General features: G+C 47.8%; 1 protein-coding gene across 1 annotated transcript in view; it reads right to left on the bottom strand.

Moving 5' to 3' along the window:
* Positions 1–488: 488 nt before the first annotated feature.
* The window catches only part of LOC115462243 (oocyte zinc finger protein XlCOF6-like), an 83,156-nt gene continuing 65,330 nt past the window's right edge, over positions 489–18,314 (bottom strand). Inside the window, exon 5 of the mRNA XM_030192254.1 lies at positions 489–712. Within this exon, the coding sequence (XP_030048114.1) occupies positions 489–712 (224 nt within the window). The remainder of the gene's footprint in view (positions 713–18,314) is intronic.

Raw genomic sequence — 18,314 nt, 5'->3', positions numbered from 1 at the left:
AAATCGCCAGAGGATTGGCAGATAACGTTTAATGTGAACAAGTGCAAAGTGATGCATGTGGGAAAGAGGAACCCGAGCTATAGCTACGTAATGCAAGGTTCCACGTTAGGAGTCACCGACCAAGAAAGGGATCTGGGTGTCATCATTGATACGTTGAAACCTTCTGCTCAGTGTGCTGCTGCGGCTAAGAAAGCAAATAGAATGTTAGGTATTATTAGGAAAGGAATGGAAAACAAAAGTGAGGACTTTATAATACCTTTGTATCGCTCCAAAGTGCGACTCCATTCTCTTCTGTTCTACAATTAACCCTTTCAACAATAAATGTTAACTCCCTAATCTCTAATTGGTCTGTCTTGAATAGACTGTAAGCTCTGATGAGCAGGGACTGTCTCTTCATGTTCAAGTGTACAGTGCTGTGTACGTCTAGTAACCCTATAGAAATGACATGTAGTAGTATGTAGTAGTACTAGTAGTAATAGCAATGCTACTCAATTACACACCCTGGCAGTATCTGCTTTACAGAGAGGATAATGGCTCTGAATTCCTAAATAATCCCGGCTGATTTTATTAAAATGTGCAGGAGGAATTTTATACCTACTTGTTACAGGAGGGTGAGTCTGTTCAGACGTCTCTGATTCAGGAGGATCCATCAAGGGGAGATCTTCCTCTTGTTTAACACCGAGTGAGATCACAGACGTTACAACTGGAAGGTCTGTTAAGAGAAAATACATTAGAAGGAGTTATCAAAGATACAATAATACTAAATAAGGAAATGGACCTTAAATCTCTAAACGCCTGGAGACTTTGATCTGAAAATTCAAACCCAAAACATTTACTTACTCTTAATGAGATCATCTGGGTTTTCTTTTTCCTCCCACTCAAAATGTTGAGTGAAATATTTCTCGTCTTCGTTCTTAATCTTGAATATGACATCAGGATTAACAAATGAATAACCTGTAAGTAAGCAGGAAAATAGCATTTAAATAAAAATGTATAAGCCCTGGGGAGGTTCCATCTGTTTCCTGTTGTGAACAAGCAGTGCATGAAAGTGTGTGAGTGTACATATCATCCTTGAAGTAATAAGTTAGCGTTTAACTTTAAAAAAAGGAGACTATGAAAAAATGGGAAGAACGGTGAAAAAAAAAAACTTAGGGGGGCAACTGAGAGGGTAAAAAGTGTTCAACAGGCATGGACACTGTTCAAAAATACCATCCTGGAGACCCAGGCCAAACATATTTCGCGAATTAGAAAAGAAAGAGGGAAGTCCAAAAGACAGCCGGCCTGGTTGAAAAGTGAGGTGAAGGAAGTTATTAGGGCTAAAAGAAACGCCTTCACAAAATGGAAGAAGGAACCATCTGAAAATAACAAGAAGAAGCATAAGGAGTGTCAAAGCAAATGCAAGGCGCAGATTAAGAAGGCCAAGAGGGAGTATGAAAAAAAGATAGCATTAGAGCCAAAAAAACATAGTAAAAATTTTTTTCGGTATATTAAAAGCAGGAAGCCGGCAAAAGAATCGGTTGGGCCGCTGGATGACCGAGGGGTAAAAGGGGCGATCAAGGAAGACAAAGACGTAGCGGAGAGACTGAATGAATTCTTTGCTTCGGTCTTCACCGAGGAAGATTTGGGTGGGATACCGGTGTCGGAAATGGTATTTCAAGCGGACGAGTCGGAGAAACTTACTGACTTCACGGTAAACCTGGAGGACGTAATGGGGCAGTTCGGCAAACTGAAGAGTAGCAAATCTCCTGGACCGGATGGTATTCATCCTAGAGTACTGATAGAACTGAAAAACGAGCTTGCGGAGCTACTGCTAGTGATATGCAACTTATCCTTAAAATCGAACGTGGTACCGGAAGATTGGAAGGTGGCCAATGTAACGCCCATTTTTAAAAAAGGCTCCAGGGGAGATCCGGGAAATTATAGACCGGTGAGTCTGACGTCGGTGCCGGGGGAAATGGTAGAGGCTATTATTAAAAACAAAATTACAGAGCACATCCGAGGACATGGATTACTGAGACCGAGTCAGTATGGCTTTTGTGTGGGGAAATCTTGCCTGACCAATTTACTTCAATTCTTTGAAGGAGTGAACAAACATGTGGACAAACGGGAGCCGGCTGATATTGTGTATCTGGATTTTCAAAAGGCGTTTGACAAGGTACCTCATGAAAGGCTACAGAGGAAATTGGAGGGTCATGGGATAGGAGGAAATGTCCTATTGTGGATTAAAAACTGGCTGAAGGATAGGAAACAAAGAGTGGGATTAAATGGGCAGCATTCACAATGGAGAAGGGTAGTTAGTGGGGTTTCTTCAGGGGTCTGTGCTAGGACCGCTGCTTTTTAATATATTTATAAATGATTTAGAGATGGGAGTAACTAGCGAGGTAATTCAATTTGCTGATGACACAAACTTATTCAAAGTCGTTAACTTGCGACAGGATTGTGAAAAATTACAGAAGGACCTTACGAGACTGGAAGACTGGGCGGCTAAATAGCAGATGACGTTTAATGTGAGCAAGTGCAAGGTGATGCATGTGGGAAAAAAGAACCCGAATTATAGCTACGTCATGCATGGTTCCACGTTAGGAGTTACGGACCAAGAAAGGGATCTGGGTGTCATCGTCGATAATACACTGAAACCCTCGGCTCAGTGTGCTGCTGTGGCTACAAATAGAATGTTGGGTATTATTAGAAAAGGTATGGAAAACAGGTGTGAGGATGTTATAATGCCGTTGTATCGCTCCATGGTGCGACCGCACCTTGAGTATTGTGATCAATTCTGGTTGCCGCATCTAAAGAAATATAGTAGAACTGGAAAAGGTGCAGCGAAGGGCGACTACAATGATAGCGAGGATGGGACGACTTCCCTATGAAGAAAGACTAAGGAGGCAACGGCTTTTCAGTTTGGAGAAGAGACGGCTGAGGGGAGACATGATAGAGGCGTATAAAATAATGAGTGGAGTGGAACAGGTCGATGTGAAGCATCTGTTCACGCTTTCCAAAAATACTAGGACTAGGGGGCATGCGATGAAACTACAGTGTAGTAAATTTAAAACAAACCGGAGAAAATTTTCTTCACCCAACGCGTAATTAAACTCTGGAATTCGTTGCCGGAGAACGTGGTGAAGGCGGTTAGCTTGGTAGAGTTTAAAAAGGGGTTCGACGGTTTCCTAACAGACAAGTCCATAAACCACTACTAAATGGACTTGGGAAAAATCTACAATTCCAGGAATAACATGTATAGAATGTTTGTACATTTGGGAAGCTTGCCAGGTGCCCTTGGCCTGGATTGGCCGCTATCATGGACAGGATGCTGGGCTCGATGGACCCTTGGTCTTTTCCCAGTGTGGCATTACTTATGTACTTAAGGTTTTTTTTTTTTTGTTACATTTGTACCCCGCACTTTCCCACTCATGGCAGGCTGAATGCGGCTTACATATTATATACAGGTACTTATTTGTACCTGGGGCAATGGAGGGTTAAGTGACTTGCCCAGAGTCACAAGGAGCTGCCTGTGCCTGAAGTGGGAATCAACTCAGTTCTATAGTTCCCCAGGACCAGAGTCCACCACCCTGACCACTAGGCCACTACTCCTCTCTGTATATGGAGCCAAAAAAATGATGCCGATAAAAATTGGAGCTAAACGCTATTCTATAAACAGTTCTCAGAGTTAGGCACTGTTGATAGAATAGTGTTTTCCACCAGGATCTGCGACCAATTTTGGGTGTAAGGATTTACACCCACTGAAACCTGGTTTATATTTTTACACAGAAGTTGTAGTTCTCAGGAAGAAGGGTCAAAATTTTGTTGTACAAAAAAGGGAGACAGACTGCAGCTGGTCTTGTATGAAGCCTCCAGTTTAAGGTAAATATTTTATCTTTTGCAACAGAAGCCAGGTCTCAATTTCAGGTGCCCAAGGGACCTGGTACCTGGGAATTTTCCAGCTCTGATAAAATAACAGCACCCATTCCATTAATGTGCCTGTGTGGTAGATGATTTTAAAAAAGACATATTTACCTTGTGAGATGAGGATGTCATGAACCTCCTTGATGACCTTCTTGTACAGCTCCTTCTGCCATTCTCCCAGAATGTCCCAGTCCACTTCCAAGAAATAAGCAGCGACATTCTTGAACAAGGCCTGGAACAACAGACAAGACACAGTCACAGTTTCATTATAATGTTTACTTTGTTGGGTAGACTGGATGGACCGTGCAGGTCTTTATCCGCCGTCATCTAATATGCTACTATGTTTGTGTTTTCTCCAGAACTTCGGATCCTTAAACGTGAAGGACGAAAACTGGAAAGGAGATGGCACAAATCTCACCTGGATGTAGACAGGCTAAACTGCAGGAAGAACATGGCAAAGTACCGCCAAGCCTTAACAGCAACCAAAAAGGGGAAAATTAGGTTCTTACCTTGGTAATGTTCTTTCCTTTAGTCACAGCAGATGAATCCATTTCGAATGGGTTGTATCCATCTACCAGCAGAGGGAGATAGAGAACACTAAAAACCATAGTGCCTTAAGGACAGCTAGCTCCATCTGCCTCTCAGTATTTTGAAATTTCCAAAGCAGTGTTACACCGCAAAGTAGAATAACATGAACTTTCCTCACAGCGAACGGACGCCCCAGAACAGGAGCAATAACTCAAAGGAGGGTCGAACTCAACCTCCTGTAGAAGAACAGAAATCCTGAAGACTGTTTTCCAACTTCTCCCAATGAGGGAACATGTCTGCAGGAAAAACTGAGCACAAAACAGAATCAATCAGGGAGGGATCATGGATTCATCTGCTGTGACTAAAGGAAAGAAAATTACCAAGGTAAGAACCTAATGTTTCTTTCCTTGTCATCAGCAGCAGATGAATCCATTACGAATGGGATGTATCAAAGCAATCCCTAGATAGGGTGGGAACAAGCCACACCACGCGCAAGCACTTGTGCTCCAAAATGCGCATCCCTCCTGGCGGCCACATCCAGCCTGTAATGTCGGGCAAAAGAGAGCTTAGAAGTCCAAGTAGCTGCACTACATATCTCTTGAAGACAGAGTGTGTCACGTTCCCTGGCTATACAGAGTATGGGCACCGGAGGATGGGATGGCCATCTTGGTTTTGAGCTTGTTTCAGGTTTGGGCGGCCATCTTAGTTAGGGGCGGCTTGGGTTATGGCAGCCATCTTGTGTGGGGCAGCTTCAGGAAGGAAGCCCATATTTGGACGTAGGGTGTCACCGATGGGGACAGCCATCTTGTTTTCAGCTGGGCTGGATTGAGCCTAATTTCCACCCTATTTAAGACCCTGCCCTCAGGCCTTCCTTGCTTCGGCTTCTATTCAGTTCTCTGGGTAGGTGCAGTGCTACTGGAGTTTTGTTTCTGTCTGCTGTCTGGTATTGACCCTTGCCTGTTCCTGGACCTGCTACAGACCGCTGCCTGGTATTGACTCGTGCCTGTTCCTGGACCTGCTACTGACCGCTGCCTGGTATTGACCCTTGCCTGTTCCTGGACCTGCTACTGACCGCTGCCTGATATTGACTCTTGCCTGTTGCTGGATCTGCTTCTGTCCGCTGCCAGGTTCCACCTTTGCTTGTCCTTGTCTCTGCTGTTCTCTGCTGCCTGGTTTAACCGTGTGGACTTTGTGCTGGACTTTGTTCTCTCTGTTGTTGGCTACCCGCACTCAGGGGCTCAACTCCTGGGAAATGGTAGGAGACACAGGGGAACTCAAGGTTTTGACCGACAGCCCGGTGAGGGGCCTCCCTCATCATGCACAAGGGCTCACCTTCCCTGGAGGGAACATTACAGAGTACACCAGATTCAGCCCAAGAAGAGGAAATCGCTCTTGTGGAATGTGCCTTAAAGGCATCAGGCGGAGGCCGGCCAGACAGCAGATATGTAGAAAAAATAGCTTCTTTGAGCCAACGGGCTATAGTGGCTTTAGACGTTGGAGACCCTCTGCAAGGACCTGACAACAATACAAAAAGGTGATCAGAGGTCCTGAATGCATTAGACATCTGCAGATATTGCAACAGAGCCCTGCGCACATCCAGGAGGTGCAACTACCCAAAAGAGTCCGGAAACTTCTCCCAAGAAAAGGAGGGCAAGCAAATAGGCTGGTTTAGGTGAAACGCTGAAACCACCTTAGGCAGGAAGGAAGGCACAAAACGTACCGTTACTCCGGACTCTGAAAATTGCAGAAATGGGTCTCGACAGGACAGCGCCTGGAGCTCAGACATACGTCTCGCCGATGTAATGACCACCAAAAAGACTGCCTTTAGAGTCATATCCTTCTCCGAAGCGCGCCTCAGCGGCTCGAAGGGCAAACACTGAAGAGCCTTTAATACTAGCGCCAGGTTCCAAGCCGGACAAGGGGCCCGCATGGGAGGACGGAGCAGAAGCACCCCTCTAAGAAACCGTGCAATGTCAGAATGTGCAGCAAGGGAGAGGCCAGCGACCTTCCCCGAAAACATGCCAATGCTGCCACCTGAACACGCAGGGAATTATAGGCCAAGCCCTTTTGTACACCATCCTGCAAAAAGTCAAGTATCGGCGAGACAGAAGCCTGCATGGGTGTTAACGCTTTAGAAGCACACCAAGCCTCAAACTGGTGCCAGATCCGAGTATAAGCAACAGAAGTGGAACGCTTGCGGGCCTGCAAGAGAGTGGAGATGACCTTGTTGGAATAGCCCTTGTCTCTCAATTGTGCCCTCTCAATAGCCATGCCGTAAGACCAAAGCGGCAGGATTCCTCCATGGTCACCGGACCCTGTGTCAACAGGTTCGGTACCAGAGGAAAGGAAGGGGAGCTTCCACCAGCATCCGCTGGAGGTCCGCATACCACAGCCGCCTGGGCCAATCCGGGGCAATGAGAATCACCACTCCTTGATGCAGCCGAATTCGCAGGAGGATTCGCCCTATCAAGGGCCAAGGAGGGAACACATACAGGAGGTCCTGAGGCCAGGGTTGAGCCAAGGCATCCAATGGATCCTAAGGAGCTTAGACGAGATTGGGTGGCAAAGCCAGTGGCGGGAGACGGAGATGGTGCTGGGCAGACTTATACGGTCTGTGCCAGAGCCGATGGTGGAAGGCAGGGCTGGTGGTTGGGAGGCGGGGATAGTGCTGGGCAGACTTATACGGTCTGTGCCCGGAAAAGGACAGGTACAAATCAAGGTAAGGTATACACAAAAAGTAGCACATGTGAGTTTATCTTGTTGGGCAGACTGGATGGACTGCGCAGGTCTTTTTCTGCCGTTATCTACTACGTTACTATGTTAACCCAACCGAGCGAGGATCTCTCCGTCTGCTGTAAAAGCACAGGACTTTGGCATTTGCGCTTGATGCCATAAGATCCGCTACAGGCGTCCCCCATTTGGCACAGATCTGAAGGAACACTTCATCTGCCGAAATTGGGTGGAGCTTAGCCGAAATTGGGTGGCAGAGCCGGTGGAGGGAAGAGGGGTTGGTGGTTGGGAGGCGAAGATAGTGATGGGCAGACTTATACGGTCTGTGCCAGAGCCGGTGGTGGGAGGCGGGGCTGGTGGTTGGGAGAAGGGGATAGTGATGGGCAGACTTATACAGTCTGTGCCAGAGCCGGTGGTGGGAGGTGGGGCTGGTGGTTGAGAGAAGGGGATAGTGCTGGGCAGACTTATACAGTCTGTGCCCTGAAAAAGACAGGTACAAATCAAGGTAAGGTATACACATGAGTTCATCTTGTAGGGCAGACTGGATGGACTGTGCAGGTCTTTTTCTGCCGTCATCTACTATGTTACTATGCCAGTTCCCACTCCGCTGGGTCGATTTGATGCCTGCTTAGATAATCGGCTTGCACGTTGCTCTGACTTGCAATGTGAGCTGCTGACAGAAACTGTAGATGCAGCTCGGCCCAGTGGCAAATCTGAGCGGCCTGTGTGGCCAGTGCTCGGCACTGCGCGCCGCCTTGTCGATTTATGTAGGCCATTGCTGTTGTGTTGTCCGACAGAACTCTGACAGCCAGGCCCTCCAGGGTCGAGTGAAAGGCCAGAAGCGCCTGGAAAATCGTTCTCAGCTCCAAGCGATTGATGGACCACTCCGATTCCTTGGGTGTCCACAGACCCAGGGCATGCCTTCCCCGGCAATGTGCGCCCCAGCCCTTCAGGCTGGCATCGGTTACCACCAAGCACCAATCAGGGAGCGCTAGCAGCATTCCTCGCTGCAGCTTGCTGTCTGAGAGCCACCTTATTGAGTTGGGCCGCAGGGAGCCATTTGAGTCTGCGTTGATAATCCTGGGACATTGGAGACCAACGCTGAAGCAGGGAGCACTGCAGAGGTCTCATGTGCGCTCTCGCCCATGGCACCACTTCCAAGGTAGCCATCATCGACCCCAACAGCTGGAGAACGTCCCAAGCTGGCGGGCGAGGCATCCTCAGGAGCAGAAGGACCTGATTCTGAAGCTTGCACCGCCTTTGCTCGGGTAGAAAGACATATCCCGAGGCTGTGTCGAACCGGGCCCCCAAATATTCTAGAGACTGAGAGGGGGTCAGTTGACTTTTGGCTATATTGACGACCCAGCGCAGAGATTGAAGCACTGAGACCACTCTGGCTGTTACTTGATGACTCTCTACTGCAGAGTCCGCTCTGATGAGCCAGTCGTCTAGGTATGGATGAACCCGGATATCCTCTCACCTGAGGAAAGCACCTACTACCACCATTACCTTGGAAAAGGTTCGGGGAGCTGTGGAGAGGCCAAAAGGCAAGGCCCGAAACTGGAAATGTTTTCCCATCACCGCAAACTGCAGAAACCTCTGGTGCGGGGGCCAAATAGGAATGTGCAAGTAAGCTTCTTTCAGGTCCAGAGACGTGAGAAACTCTCCTGGCTGAACCGCCGCAATGACGGAGCGCAGGGTTTCCATGTGAAAATGCCGCACTCTTAGAGACTCGTTGACTTTCTTTAAAGCGTGAATGGGCTGAAAAGACCCGCCTTTTCACGGCACCACAAAATAAATGGAGTAACGGCCGCAGCCATGCTCGGCGGGAGGTACAGGGATCACCGCCCCCAGGTGGAACAAGACTTGTAAGGTCTCCTCTACCGCCGCCCGTTTGACGGCACTGCCGCATCGGGACTCCACAAACACGTCTCTCACTGAGGCACTGAATTCCAGTCTGTAACCTTCTCTGATCAGGGCCAAAACCCACTGATCTGAGGTAATCTTGGTCCATTCCTCGAGGAAGAGTGAAAGGCGTCCTCCTACTGCAGGAATCAAGGAATGGACCGGCGCACCATCATTGAGAGGGTCGCCCTTGAACTCCAGGCCTTGGACCGGCCGATGCGGAGCGTTTGTCCGAGCGAAAGGAGTTCCTCTGCTGAAAACGGGCACGTTGAGTAAACCCAGCAGAGCGCCCCGGTCGATACTTACGAGCTTCACGGAAGCGAGGTCTGGAAGAGGAGAGAACTACTTGACCCTTGGAAGAAGGCCGCGGTCTGTCCTCAGGTAGCCTCTGGAGTTTAGCATCCCCCAGGTCTTTAACAATTTTCTCCAACACTTCTCCAAATAGGAGAAGGCCCCGAAAGGGCAACTTCACCAACCTTTGCTTAAGGCCATGTCAGCCGCCCAATGCCGTAGCCACAGAAGGCGGCGGGTGGACACCGCCACATCTGTTTAGCCAAAGCTCTGACCAGATCATAGAGGGTGTCAGCCAAAAATGACAAGGCCGACTCCATCCACGGTGCAACCTCAATGAGGGATTCAGCACCATCCCCGGGCTGTTCCACTGCCTGTTGTAACCAAGAGAGGCAGGCTCGAGCAGCATAAGAACTGCACACAGACGCCCTTAAGGCTAGGCCTGAAATCTCAAAGGGCCGCTTTAGTGCTGATTCCAGCCGCCGGTCCTGAATGTCCTTCAGGGCGACCCCTCCCTCTACTGGGAGGGTGGTCTTTTTCGTCACGGCCGTGACTAAGGCATCCACTTTAGGCAAGCCAAAGTGGGCCAAGTGCTCCTCACTCAGAGGGTAAAGGTGCCCCATCGCCCTGGCAACTTTCAAAGGCCCCTCGGGGTCAGCCCACTGAGCAGAAATAAGCTCCAGGATGGAGTCATGCAAAGAAAAGGCTCGAGCAGGCTTCTTAGTAATCGCCATCCTCGGATTACCAGAGGAGGCATCGCCTTTAACAGGATCATCAATAGAGAGGGCTACTACTACTACTACTACTATTTAGCATTTCTATAGCGCTACAAGGCATACGCAGCGCTGCACAAACATAGAAGAAAGACAGTCCCTGCTCAAAGAGCTTACAATCTAATAGACAAAAAATAAATAAAGTAAGCAAATCAAATCAATTAATGTGAACGGGAAGGAAGAGAGGAGGGTAGGTGGAGGCGAGTGGTTACAAGTGGTTACGAGTCAAAAGCAATGTTAAAGAGGTGGGCTTTCAGTCTAGATTTAAAGGTGGCCAAGGATGGGGCAAGACGTAGGGGCTCAAGAAGTTTATTCCAGGCGTAGGGTGCAGCGAGACAGAAGGCGCGAAGTCTGGAGTTGGCAGTAGTGGAGAAGGGAACAGATACGAAGGATTTATCCATGGAGCGGAGTGCACGGGAAGGGGTGTAGGGAAGGACGAGTGTGGAGAGATACTGGGGAGCAGCAGAGTGAATACATTTATAGGTTAGTAGAAGAAGTTTGAACAGGATGCGAAAACGGATAGGGAGCCAGTGAAGGGTCTTGAGGAGAGGGGTAGTATGAGTAAAGCGACCCTGGCGGAAGATGAGATGGGCAGCAGAGTTTTGAACCGACTGGAGAGGGGAGAGGTGACTAAGTGGGAGGCCAGCAAGAAGCAGATTGCAGTAGTCTAAACGAGAGGTGACAAGGGTGTGGATGAGGGTTTTGGTAGAGTGCTCGGAAAGAAAGGGGCGGATTTTACGGATGTTGTAAAGAAAGAAACGACAGGTCTTGGCGGTCTGCTGGATATGAGCAGAGAAGGAGAGAGAAGAGTCAAAGATGACCCCAAGGTTTCGAGCTGAGGAGACAGGGAGAATGAGAGAGCCATCAACAGAAATAGAAAACGGGGGGGGGGGGAGCGGGGAGGTGGGTTTAGGGGGGAAAATGAGAAGCTCGGTTTTGGTCATATTTAATTTCAGGTGGCATTGAGACATCCAGGCAGACAAGCACGCTGAAACTTTGGTTTGGATGCAAGGTGAGATATCAGGGGTAGAAAGGTAGATTTGGGAGTCATCAGCATAGAGATGGTAGGAAAAGCCATGGGATGAGATTAATGAACCAAGGGAAGAAGTGTAGATAGAAAAGAGGAGGGGACCAAGAACAGAACCCTGAGGTACGCCGACAGGCAGAGGGATAGAAGTAGAAGAGGATCCACCAGAGTGAACACTAAAGGTGCGGAGGGAGAGGTAGGAAGAAAACCAGGAAAGGACAGAGCCCTGGAATCCAAGTGAGGACAGGGTATCGAGAAGTATGCTGTGATCGACAGTGTCAAAAGCAGCAGAAAGATCAAGAAGAATGAGGATGGAATATTGACCTCTGGATTTAGCCAGTAATAGGTCATTGGAGACTTTAGTAAGCGCAGTTATGGTTGAGTGGAGAGGGCGAAAACCAGATTGTAATGGGTCAAGAATAGCATGTGAGGAGAGAAAATCAAGGCAGCGGCGGTGAACAGCACGCTCAAGTAATTTGGAGAGAAAAGGAAGGAGGGAGATGGGTCGGTAATTAGAGGGACAAGTAGGGTCAAGTGAAGGCTTCTTAAGGAGAGGTGTGACCACAGCATGTTTAAAGGCAGCAGGGACAGTCGCAGTGGAAAGTGAGAGGTTGAGAATGTGACAGATAAAAGGAATAAGAGTAGGAGAAATGGCATTAAGAAGGTGGGTGGGAATGGGATCAGAGGAACAGGTGGTACATTTTGGGGAAGAAAGGAGAAGTGTAGTTTCCTCAATAGTAACTTCAGGAAAGGAGGAAAGGGAATGAGGGGAAGGAGAGAGAGGGGAACGGACTAGTGGAGGGAGAGGTGGTGAGGTAGAGAAAGCAAGGTTTATCTTTTGAACCTTGTTGTGAAAGAATTCAGCAAGGGTCTGAGGAGATAATGAAGGGGGAGTTGGGGGAGGGGGCACCTTGAGGAGAGAGTTCAATGTGGTGAAGAGAAGTCGAGGATTAGAGCCAAGAGAGTTGGTCAGTTGGATATAATAATCCTGTTTGGCACGTAAAAGAGCAGATTGGAAGGAGGTCAGCATGAACTTAAAGTGTAAGAAATCAGCAAGGGCCCGAGATTTCCGCCAGAGGCGTTCGGCGGAGCGGGTACAGGGCCTGCAAGGTATCAGAAATAAGCGCCGGCTACTCATCGCGGTGGAAAATCTGAACCACGGTGGGATCATCCAGATCCAATGGCAAACCGGCACCTTCTTCTGGCTCCTCAGACCACGAAGGCCTGCCAGATCCCTCAGAGTGAGTCTCCACAGCCTGACCACGGGGGGGGGGTGTTGGGAGGTGCGCCACTCTCTGACGGGGAATTTACCAGTCTATGCTTAGCATGCATCCAGGTCTCCGGGGAAGTCACATCTGTCGGCAACCCCGCGCCAGCATCCGTCGGAGGGGAACCAGGTAGCAACGCAGTGTCAGACACCTGCGGCAGAGCTCTTTTTAGCATGAAGGCTTTATGTAAAAGAAACACAAACTCAGGGGAGAAAGGCTCACCCTGGCACCCCGTCTCCGCATTAGGAGCCCCGGGGAATGCAGCTCCTCTGGTCGCCTCGGCCCGAGGCACCCCTCTAGCATCAGACTCCTCCGCGACTGCGGGGGTTGAGCCACGAGGCGCATCCAAGATAGCGACTGCTGCCAGTTCCATCGAGCGGGAAGATTCATCGCTTGCCATGCTCGTGCTGGCTCTACCGTCTGAACAGCACGATTTACAGAGCCCTGCTGCTGATCTGCGCTTGCCACAACAGGAACAGCGCTTAACAACCTCCGCAGCCATTGCCGAAAACGGCGGAAAATTCAAAATGGCGGATTCGCGCCAAAATAGCCCCCGGAGGAGCTGAAAACCGCTCTTACCTCAACAGACCGAGTCCAGGACCTCCGGTCACGCTGCACAGACAGAAGAAAGCCTCAGAAATCACAGCGCTAAAAAGCGCATCGCGTTTTGTTTTTTTTTCAAGCTGTGAGGAAAGTTGGAGGCAAACAGCTACAGAGGTACTCCGGAGGCAGAGGAGGGTGGAAAGGCAGAGAAAGGGCGAACCTATGTGCCTGCATCCACACAGGGGGAAGGGTAAGGCAGGGAAAGGGCGAACCTATGTGCTTTTAAAGTGGGCTTTTGTTTTCCAGCAGCCACAACACCCCTGCTACAACTGGCAAAAGCACAGGAGCCGCCCCAGGCAGAATCTTGAAGGAGCTGAATAAGCTGCGTCCAACCCTGCTGGGAGATAGAGAAATACTGAGAGGCAGATGGAGCTAGCCGTCCTTGAGGCAATATGGTTTTTAGTGTTCTCTATCTCCCCCTGCTGGTAGGTGGTTACAGCCCATCCGTAATGGATTCAAACGCAGCTGATGACAAGGAACAGTATTTCTCTCAATGCATTGCACAGGCTGCCAATTCAACCAAGCAGCTGTTCAGTATAGTAAACAACCTACTGCAACCCCCACAACAAACCCAGCCCGCCCAGTCTAAACCCACAACGAGTATGGAGAAAATTAAAAGACGAACACACACTCAATGCATGGAAACAGACACAAAGAAAATATAAATACGTAATAAGGATAGGAAGGATAGGAAACAGAGAGTGGGGTTAAATGGGCAGTATTCACAATGGAGAAGGATAGTTAGTGGAGTTCCTCAGGGGTCTGTGCTAGGACCGCTGCTTTTTAATATATTTATAAATGATTTAGAGATGGGAGTAACTAGCGAGGTAATTAAATTTGCTGATGACACAAAGTTATTCAAAGTCATAACTCGCGACAGGATTGTGAAAAATTACAAGAGGACCTTGCGAGACTGGGAGACTGGGCGGCTAAATGGCAGATGACGTTTAATGTGAGCAAGTGCAAGGTGATGCATGTGGGAAAAAAGAACCCGAATTATAGCTACGTCATGCAAGGTTCCACGTTAGGAGTTATGGACCAAGAAAGGGATCTGGGTGTCGTCGTCGATAACACACTGAAACCTTCTGCTCAGTGTGCTGCTGCGTCTAGGAAAGCGAATAGAATGTTGGGTATTATTAGGAAAGATATGGAAAACAGGTGTGAGGATGTTATAATGCCGTTGTATCGCTCCATGGTGCGACCACACCTTGAGTATTGTGTTCAATTCTGGTTGCCGCATCTCAAGAAAGATATAGTAGAATTGGAAAAGGTGCAGCGAAGGGTGACTAAAATGATAGCGGGGATGGGACGACTTCCCTATGAAGAAAGACTAAGGAGGCTAGGGCTATTCAGCTTTGAGAAGAGACGGCTGAGGGGAGACATGATAGAGGTATATAAAATAATGAGTGGAGTGGAACAGGTGGATGTGAAGCGTCTGTTCACGCTTTCCAAAAATACTAGGACTAGGGGGCATACGATGAAACTACAGTGTAGTAAATTTTAAAAAAATCAGAGAAAATTTTTCTTCACCCAACGTGTAATTAAACTCTGGAATTCGTTGCCGGAGAATGTGGTGAAGGCGGTTAGCTTAGCAGAGTTTAAAAAGGGGTTGGACGGTTTCCTAAAGGACCGCTACTAAACGGACTTGGAAAAATCCAAAATTCCAGGAATAACATGTATAGAATGTTTGTACATTTGGGAAGCTTGCCAGGTGCCCTTGGCCTGGATTGGCCGCTGTCGTGGACAGGATGCTGGGCTCGATGGACCCTTGGTTTTTTCCCAGTATGGCATTACTTATGTACTTAAGACAAACCAAAAGGACATACTATAAAACTAAAATAGGGCCAGGCTACAAAGACACAAAGAAACTATACCAACTTGTGAACAAGCTACTAGACACCACAGCGGTCACTGCTACCAATATAGACATCCCCTCCGCAAACAAACTCGCTAAATACTTCAATGAAAAAAACCTACGCAAAACGCTACCCCAGGTCAATACTGATACCAATAACTCCATTAATAGCTTGGATTCAAACCATGGAGAACACCCAGCCATCCGAATTTGGTCAAACTTCACACTCCTCACCGTCGAAACAGCCACCCAGGCGATCAAAAGGTTCTCCAGCACCCACTGCAAACTGGACACCTGCCCCAGATACCTACTAAAATCTGCCCTGGACCGCTTCTTAACAGACCTCACATCCCACCTAAACTACCTGCTCCAATAAGGTCTTTTCCCAGAGGAACATAGTAACATCCTACTCACCCCAATCCCAAAAGACACCAAAAAAAAAACAAAACGAACTTACCAACTACCGCCCAGTTGCATCTGTTTCTCTAGCAGTCAAGCTGATGGAGAGCATGGTGACCAAACAGATCACTGACTACATGGACAAGTTCTCAATACTACATGAATCACAATCGGGATTTCCCCCCTCCATAGTACCGAAACTGTGCTAGTCACTCTCCTGGCCAAATTCAAGCAAGAAATAGTCACAGGTAAAAGCATACTCCTCCTCCAATTCGACATGTCGAGCGCATTCGACATGGTCAACCACAATATATTACTAAAACTCGGTGAGTAGTGGAGTGCCTCAGGAATCGATGCTGGGGCCGATTCTGTTCAATATATTTGTGAGTGACATTACCGAAGGGTTACAAGGTAAAGTTTGCCTTTTTGCGGATGACACCAAGATTTGCAACAGAGTGGACACCCCGGAGGGAGTGGAAAACATGAAAAAAGATCTGAAGAAGCTGGAAGAATGGTCTAACGTTTGGCAATTAAAATTCAATGCGAAGAAATGCAAAGTGATGCACTTAGGGAGTAGAAATCCAAGGGAGACGTATGTGTTAGGCGGGGAGAGTCTGATAGGCACGGACGGTAAGAGGGATCTTGGGGTGATAGTATCTGAGGACCTGAAGGCGACGAAACAGTGCGACAAGGCGGTGGCCGTAGCTAGAAGATTGCTAGGCTGTATAGAGAGAGGTGTGACCAGCAGAAAAAAGGAGGTTTTAATGCCCCTGTATAAGACGTTGGTGAGGCCTCACCTGGAGTATTGTGTTCAGTTTTGGAGGCCGTACCTTGCGAAGGATGTTAAAAAAATGGAAGCGGTGCAAAGAAAAGCTACGAGAATGGTATGGGATTTGCCTTCCAAGACGTATGAAGAGAGACTTGCTGACCTGAACATGTATACTCTGGAGGAAAGGAGGAACAGGGGTGATATGATACAGACGTTCAAATATTTGAAAGGTATTAATCCGCAAACTAATCTTTTCCGGAGATGGGAAGGCGGTAAAACGAGAGGACATGAAATAAGATTGAAGGGGGGCAGACTCAGGAAAGATGTCAGGAAATATTTTTTCACGGAGAGGGTGGTGGATGCTTGGAATGCCCTCCCGCGGGAGGTGGTGGAGATGAAAACGATAACGGAATTCAAACATGCGTGGGATATGCATAAAGGAATCCTGTGCAGAAGGAATGGATCCTCAGAACCTTAGCTAAAATTGGGTGGCAGAGCAGGTGGGGGGAAGAGGGGTTGGTGGTTGGGAGGTGTGGATAGTGGAGGGCAGACTTATATGGTCTGTGCCAGAGCCGGTGATGGGAGACGGGACTGGTGGTTGGGAGGCGGGGAATACTGCTGGGCAGACTTATACGGTCTGTGCTCTGAAAAAGACAGGTACAAATCAAGGTAAGGTATACACATATGAGTTTATCTTGGGCAGACTGGATGGACTGTGTAGGTCTTTTTCTGCCGTCATCTACTATGTTACTATGTTACTAAAACTCTTAGATTACTTCAGGATTGCTGGAAATATAATTAACTGGATCAAGGGTTTTCTAACCACCAGAACATACCAAGTGAAATCAAACCTAAACATATCACCACCTTGGAAAGCAGACTGTGGAGTACCTCAAGGATCACCACTATCACCCATTTTATTCAACATAATGATGATCCCACTGGCCAAATCCTTATCTAAGCAAGGCCTCAACCCATTCATCTACGCGGTTGATGTCACTATATACACTCCCTTCAGACACGATCTAACAGAAATCACCAAGAAAATCAAACTTGGATTCAACATCATGGACTCATGGGCAACCGCTTTTCAACTGAAACTGAACACAGAAAAAACACACTGCCTCATTCTCTCATCTCAACACAACACGTACAAACCCACAACTTTAACCACTCCAGAACACACCCTCCTTATCTCAGACAACTTGAAATTACTCGGCATCACACTCGACCGCAACCTTACACTCGAAAGCCAATTGAACTCCACTATAAAGAAAATGTTCCACTCAACGTGGAAATTTAAAGAGTAAAGCCTTTCGTCCCGAGGGAATCATTTCTTAACCTAATACAATCAATGGTATTAAGCCACGCACACTACTGCAACGGAATCTATGCGGAATGCAAAAAACAACTCACAAAGAAATTTCAGACCGCTCAAAACACAGCAGCCAGGCTGATATTTGGCAAATCGTGATTCGAAAGTACAAACCCCTCCAAGAAAAGCTGCATTGGCTTCCAATCAAAGAATGCATTACCTTCAAAATCTGCACCCTGGTCCACAAAATTATCTGCGGCCAAGCCCCAGGCTACATGACAGACCTCATAGACCTACCACTCAGAAACATAACCAGATCATCTCGAACATACCTAAACCTCCACTACCCAAACTGCAAAGGACTTAAATACAAAGCAGTCTATTCATCCAGCTTCTCCTACACAAATATGGAACGCATTGCCAAAAGCTGTGAAAACAACATACGACCATCTAAACTTCAGGAAATCCTTAAAAACCAACCTGTTCAAAAAGGCATACCCCACCGACCCAACATAACCGCCTACCTACACACTGCAACAAAGCAAAACCAAAGATCGTAATGGACACTATATAACCTTCCTCTGCTTGATCCCCATTGTAATGGACACTATATAACCTTCCTCTCCTCGATCTCCATTGTAATGGACACTATATAACCTTCCTCTCCTCGATCCCCATTGTAATGGACACTATATAACCTTCCTCTGCTTGATCCCCATTGTAATGGACACTATATAACCTTCCTCTCCTCGATCCCCATTGTAATGGACACTATACAACCTTCCTCTGCTTGATCCCCATTGTACCTGAAACACATGTACCTTTATTCGACTATATCACCTTGTATTTGTTTCTCTACTGGACTTGGCGAATGCCATAACGGTACTATGTAAGCCACATTGAGCCTCCAAATAGGTGGGAAAATGTGGGATACAAATGTAACAAATA

Source organism: Microcaecilia unicolor, chromosome 2 (genome assembly GCF_901765095.1).
Source record: "Microcaecilia unicolor chromosome 2, aMicUni1.1, whole genome shotgun sequence".
Lineage (NCBI taxonomy): Eukaryota > Metazoa > Chordata > Amphibia > Gymnophiona > Siphonopidae > Microcaecilia > Microcaecilia unicolor.
This window is presented reverse-complemented; position numbering and strand designations above follow the sequence as displayed.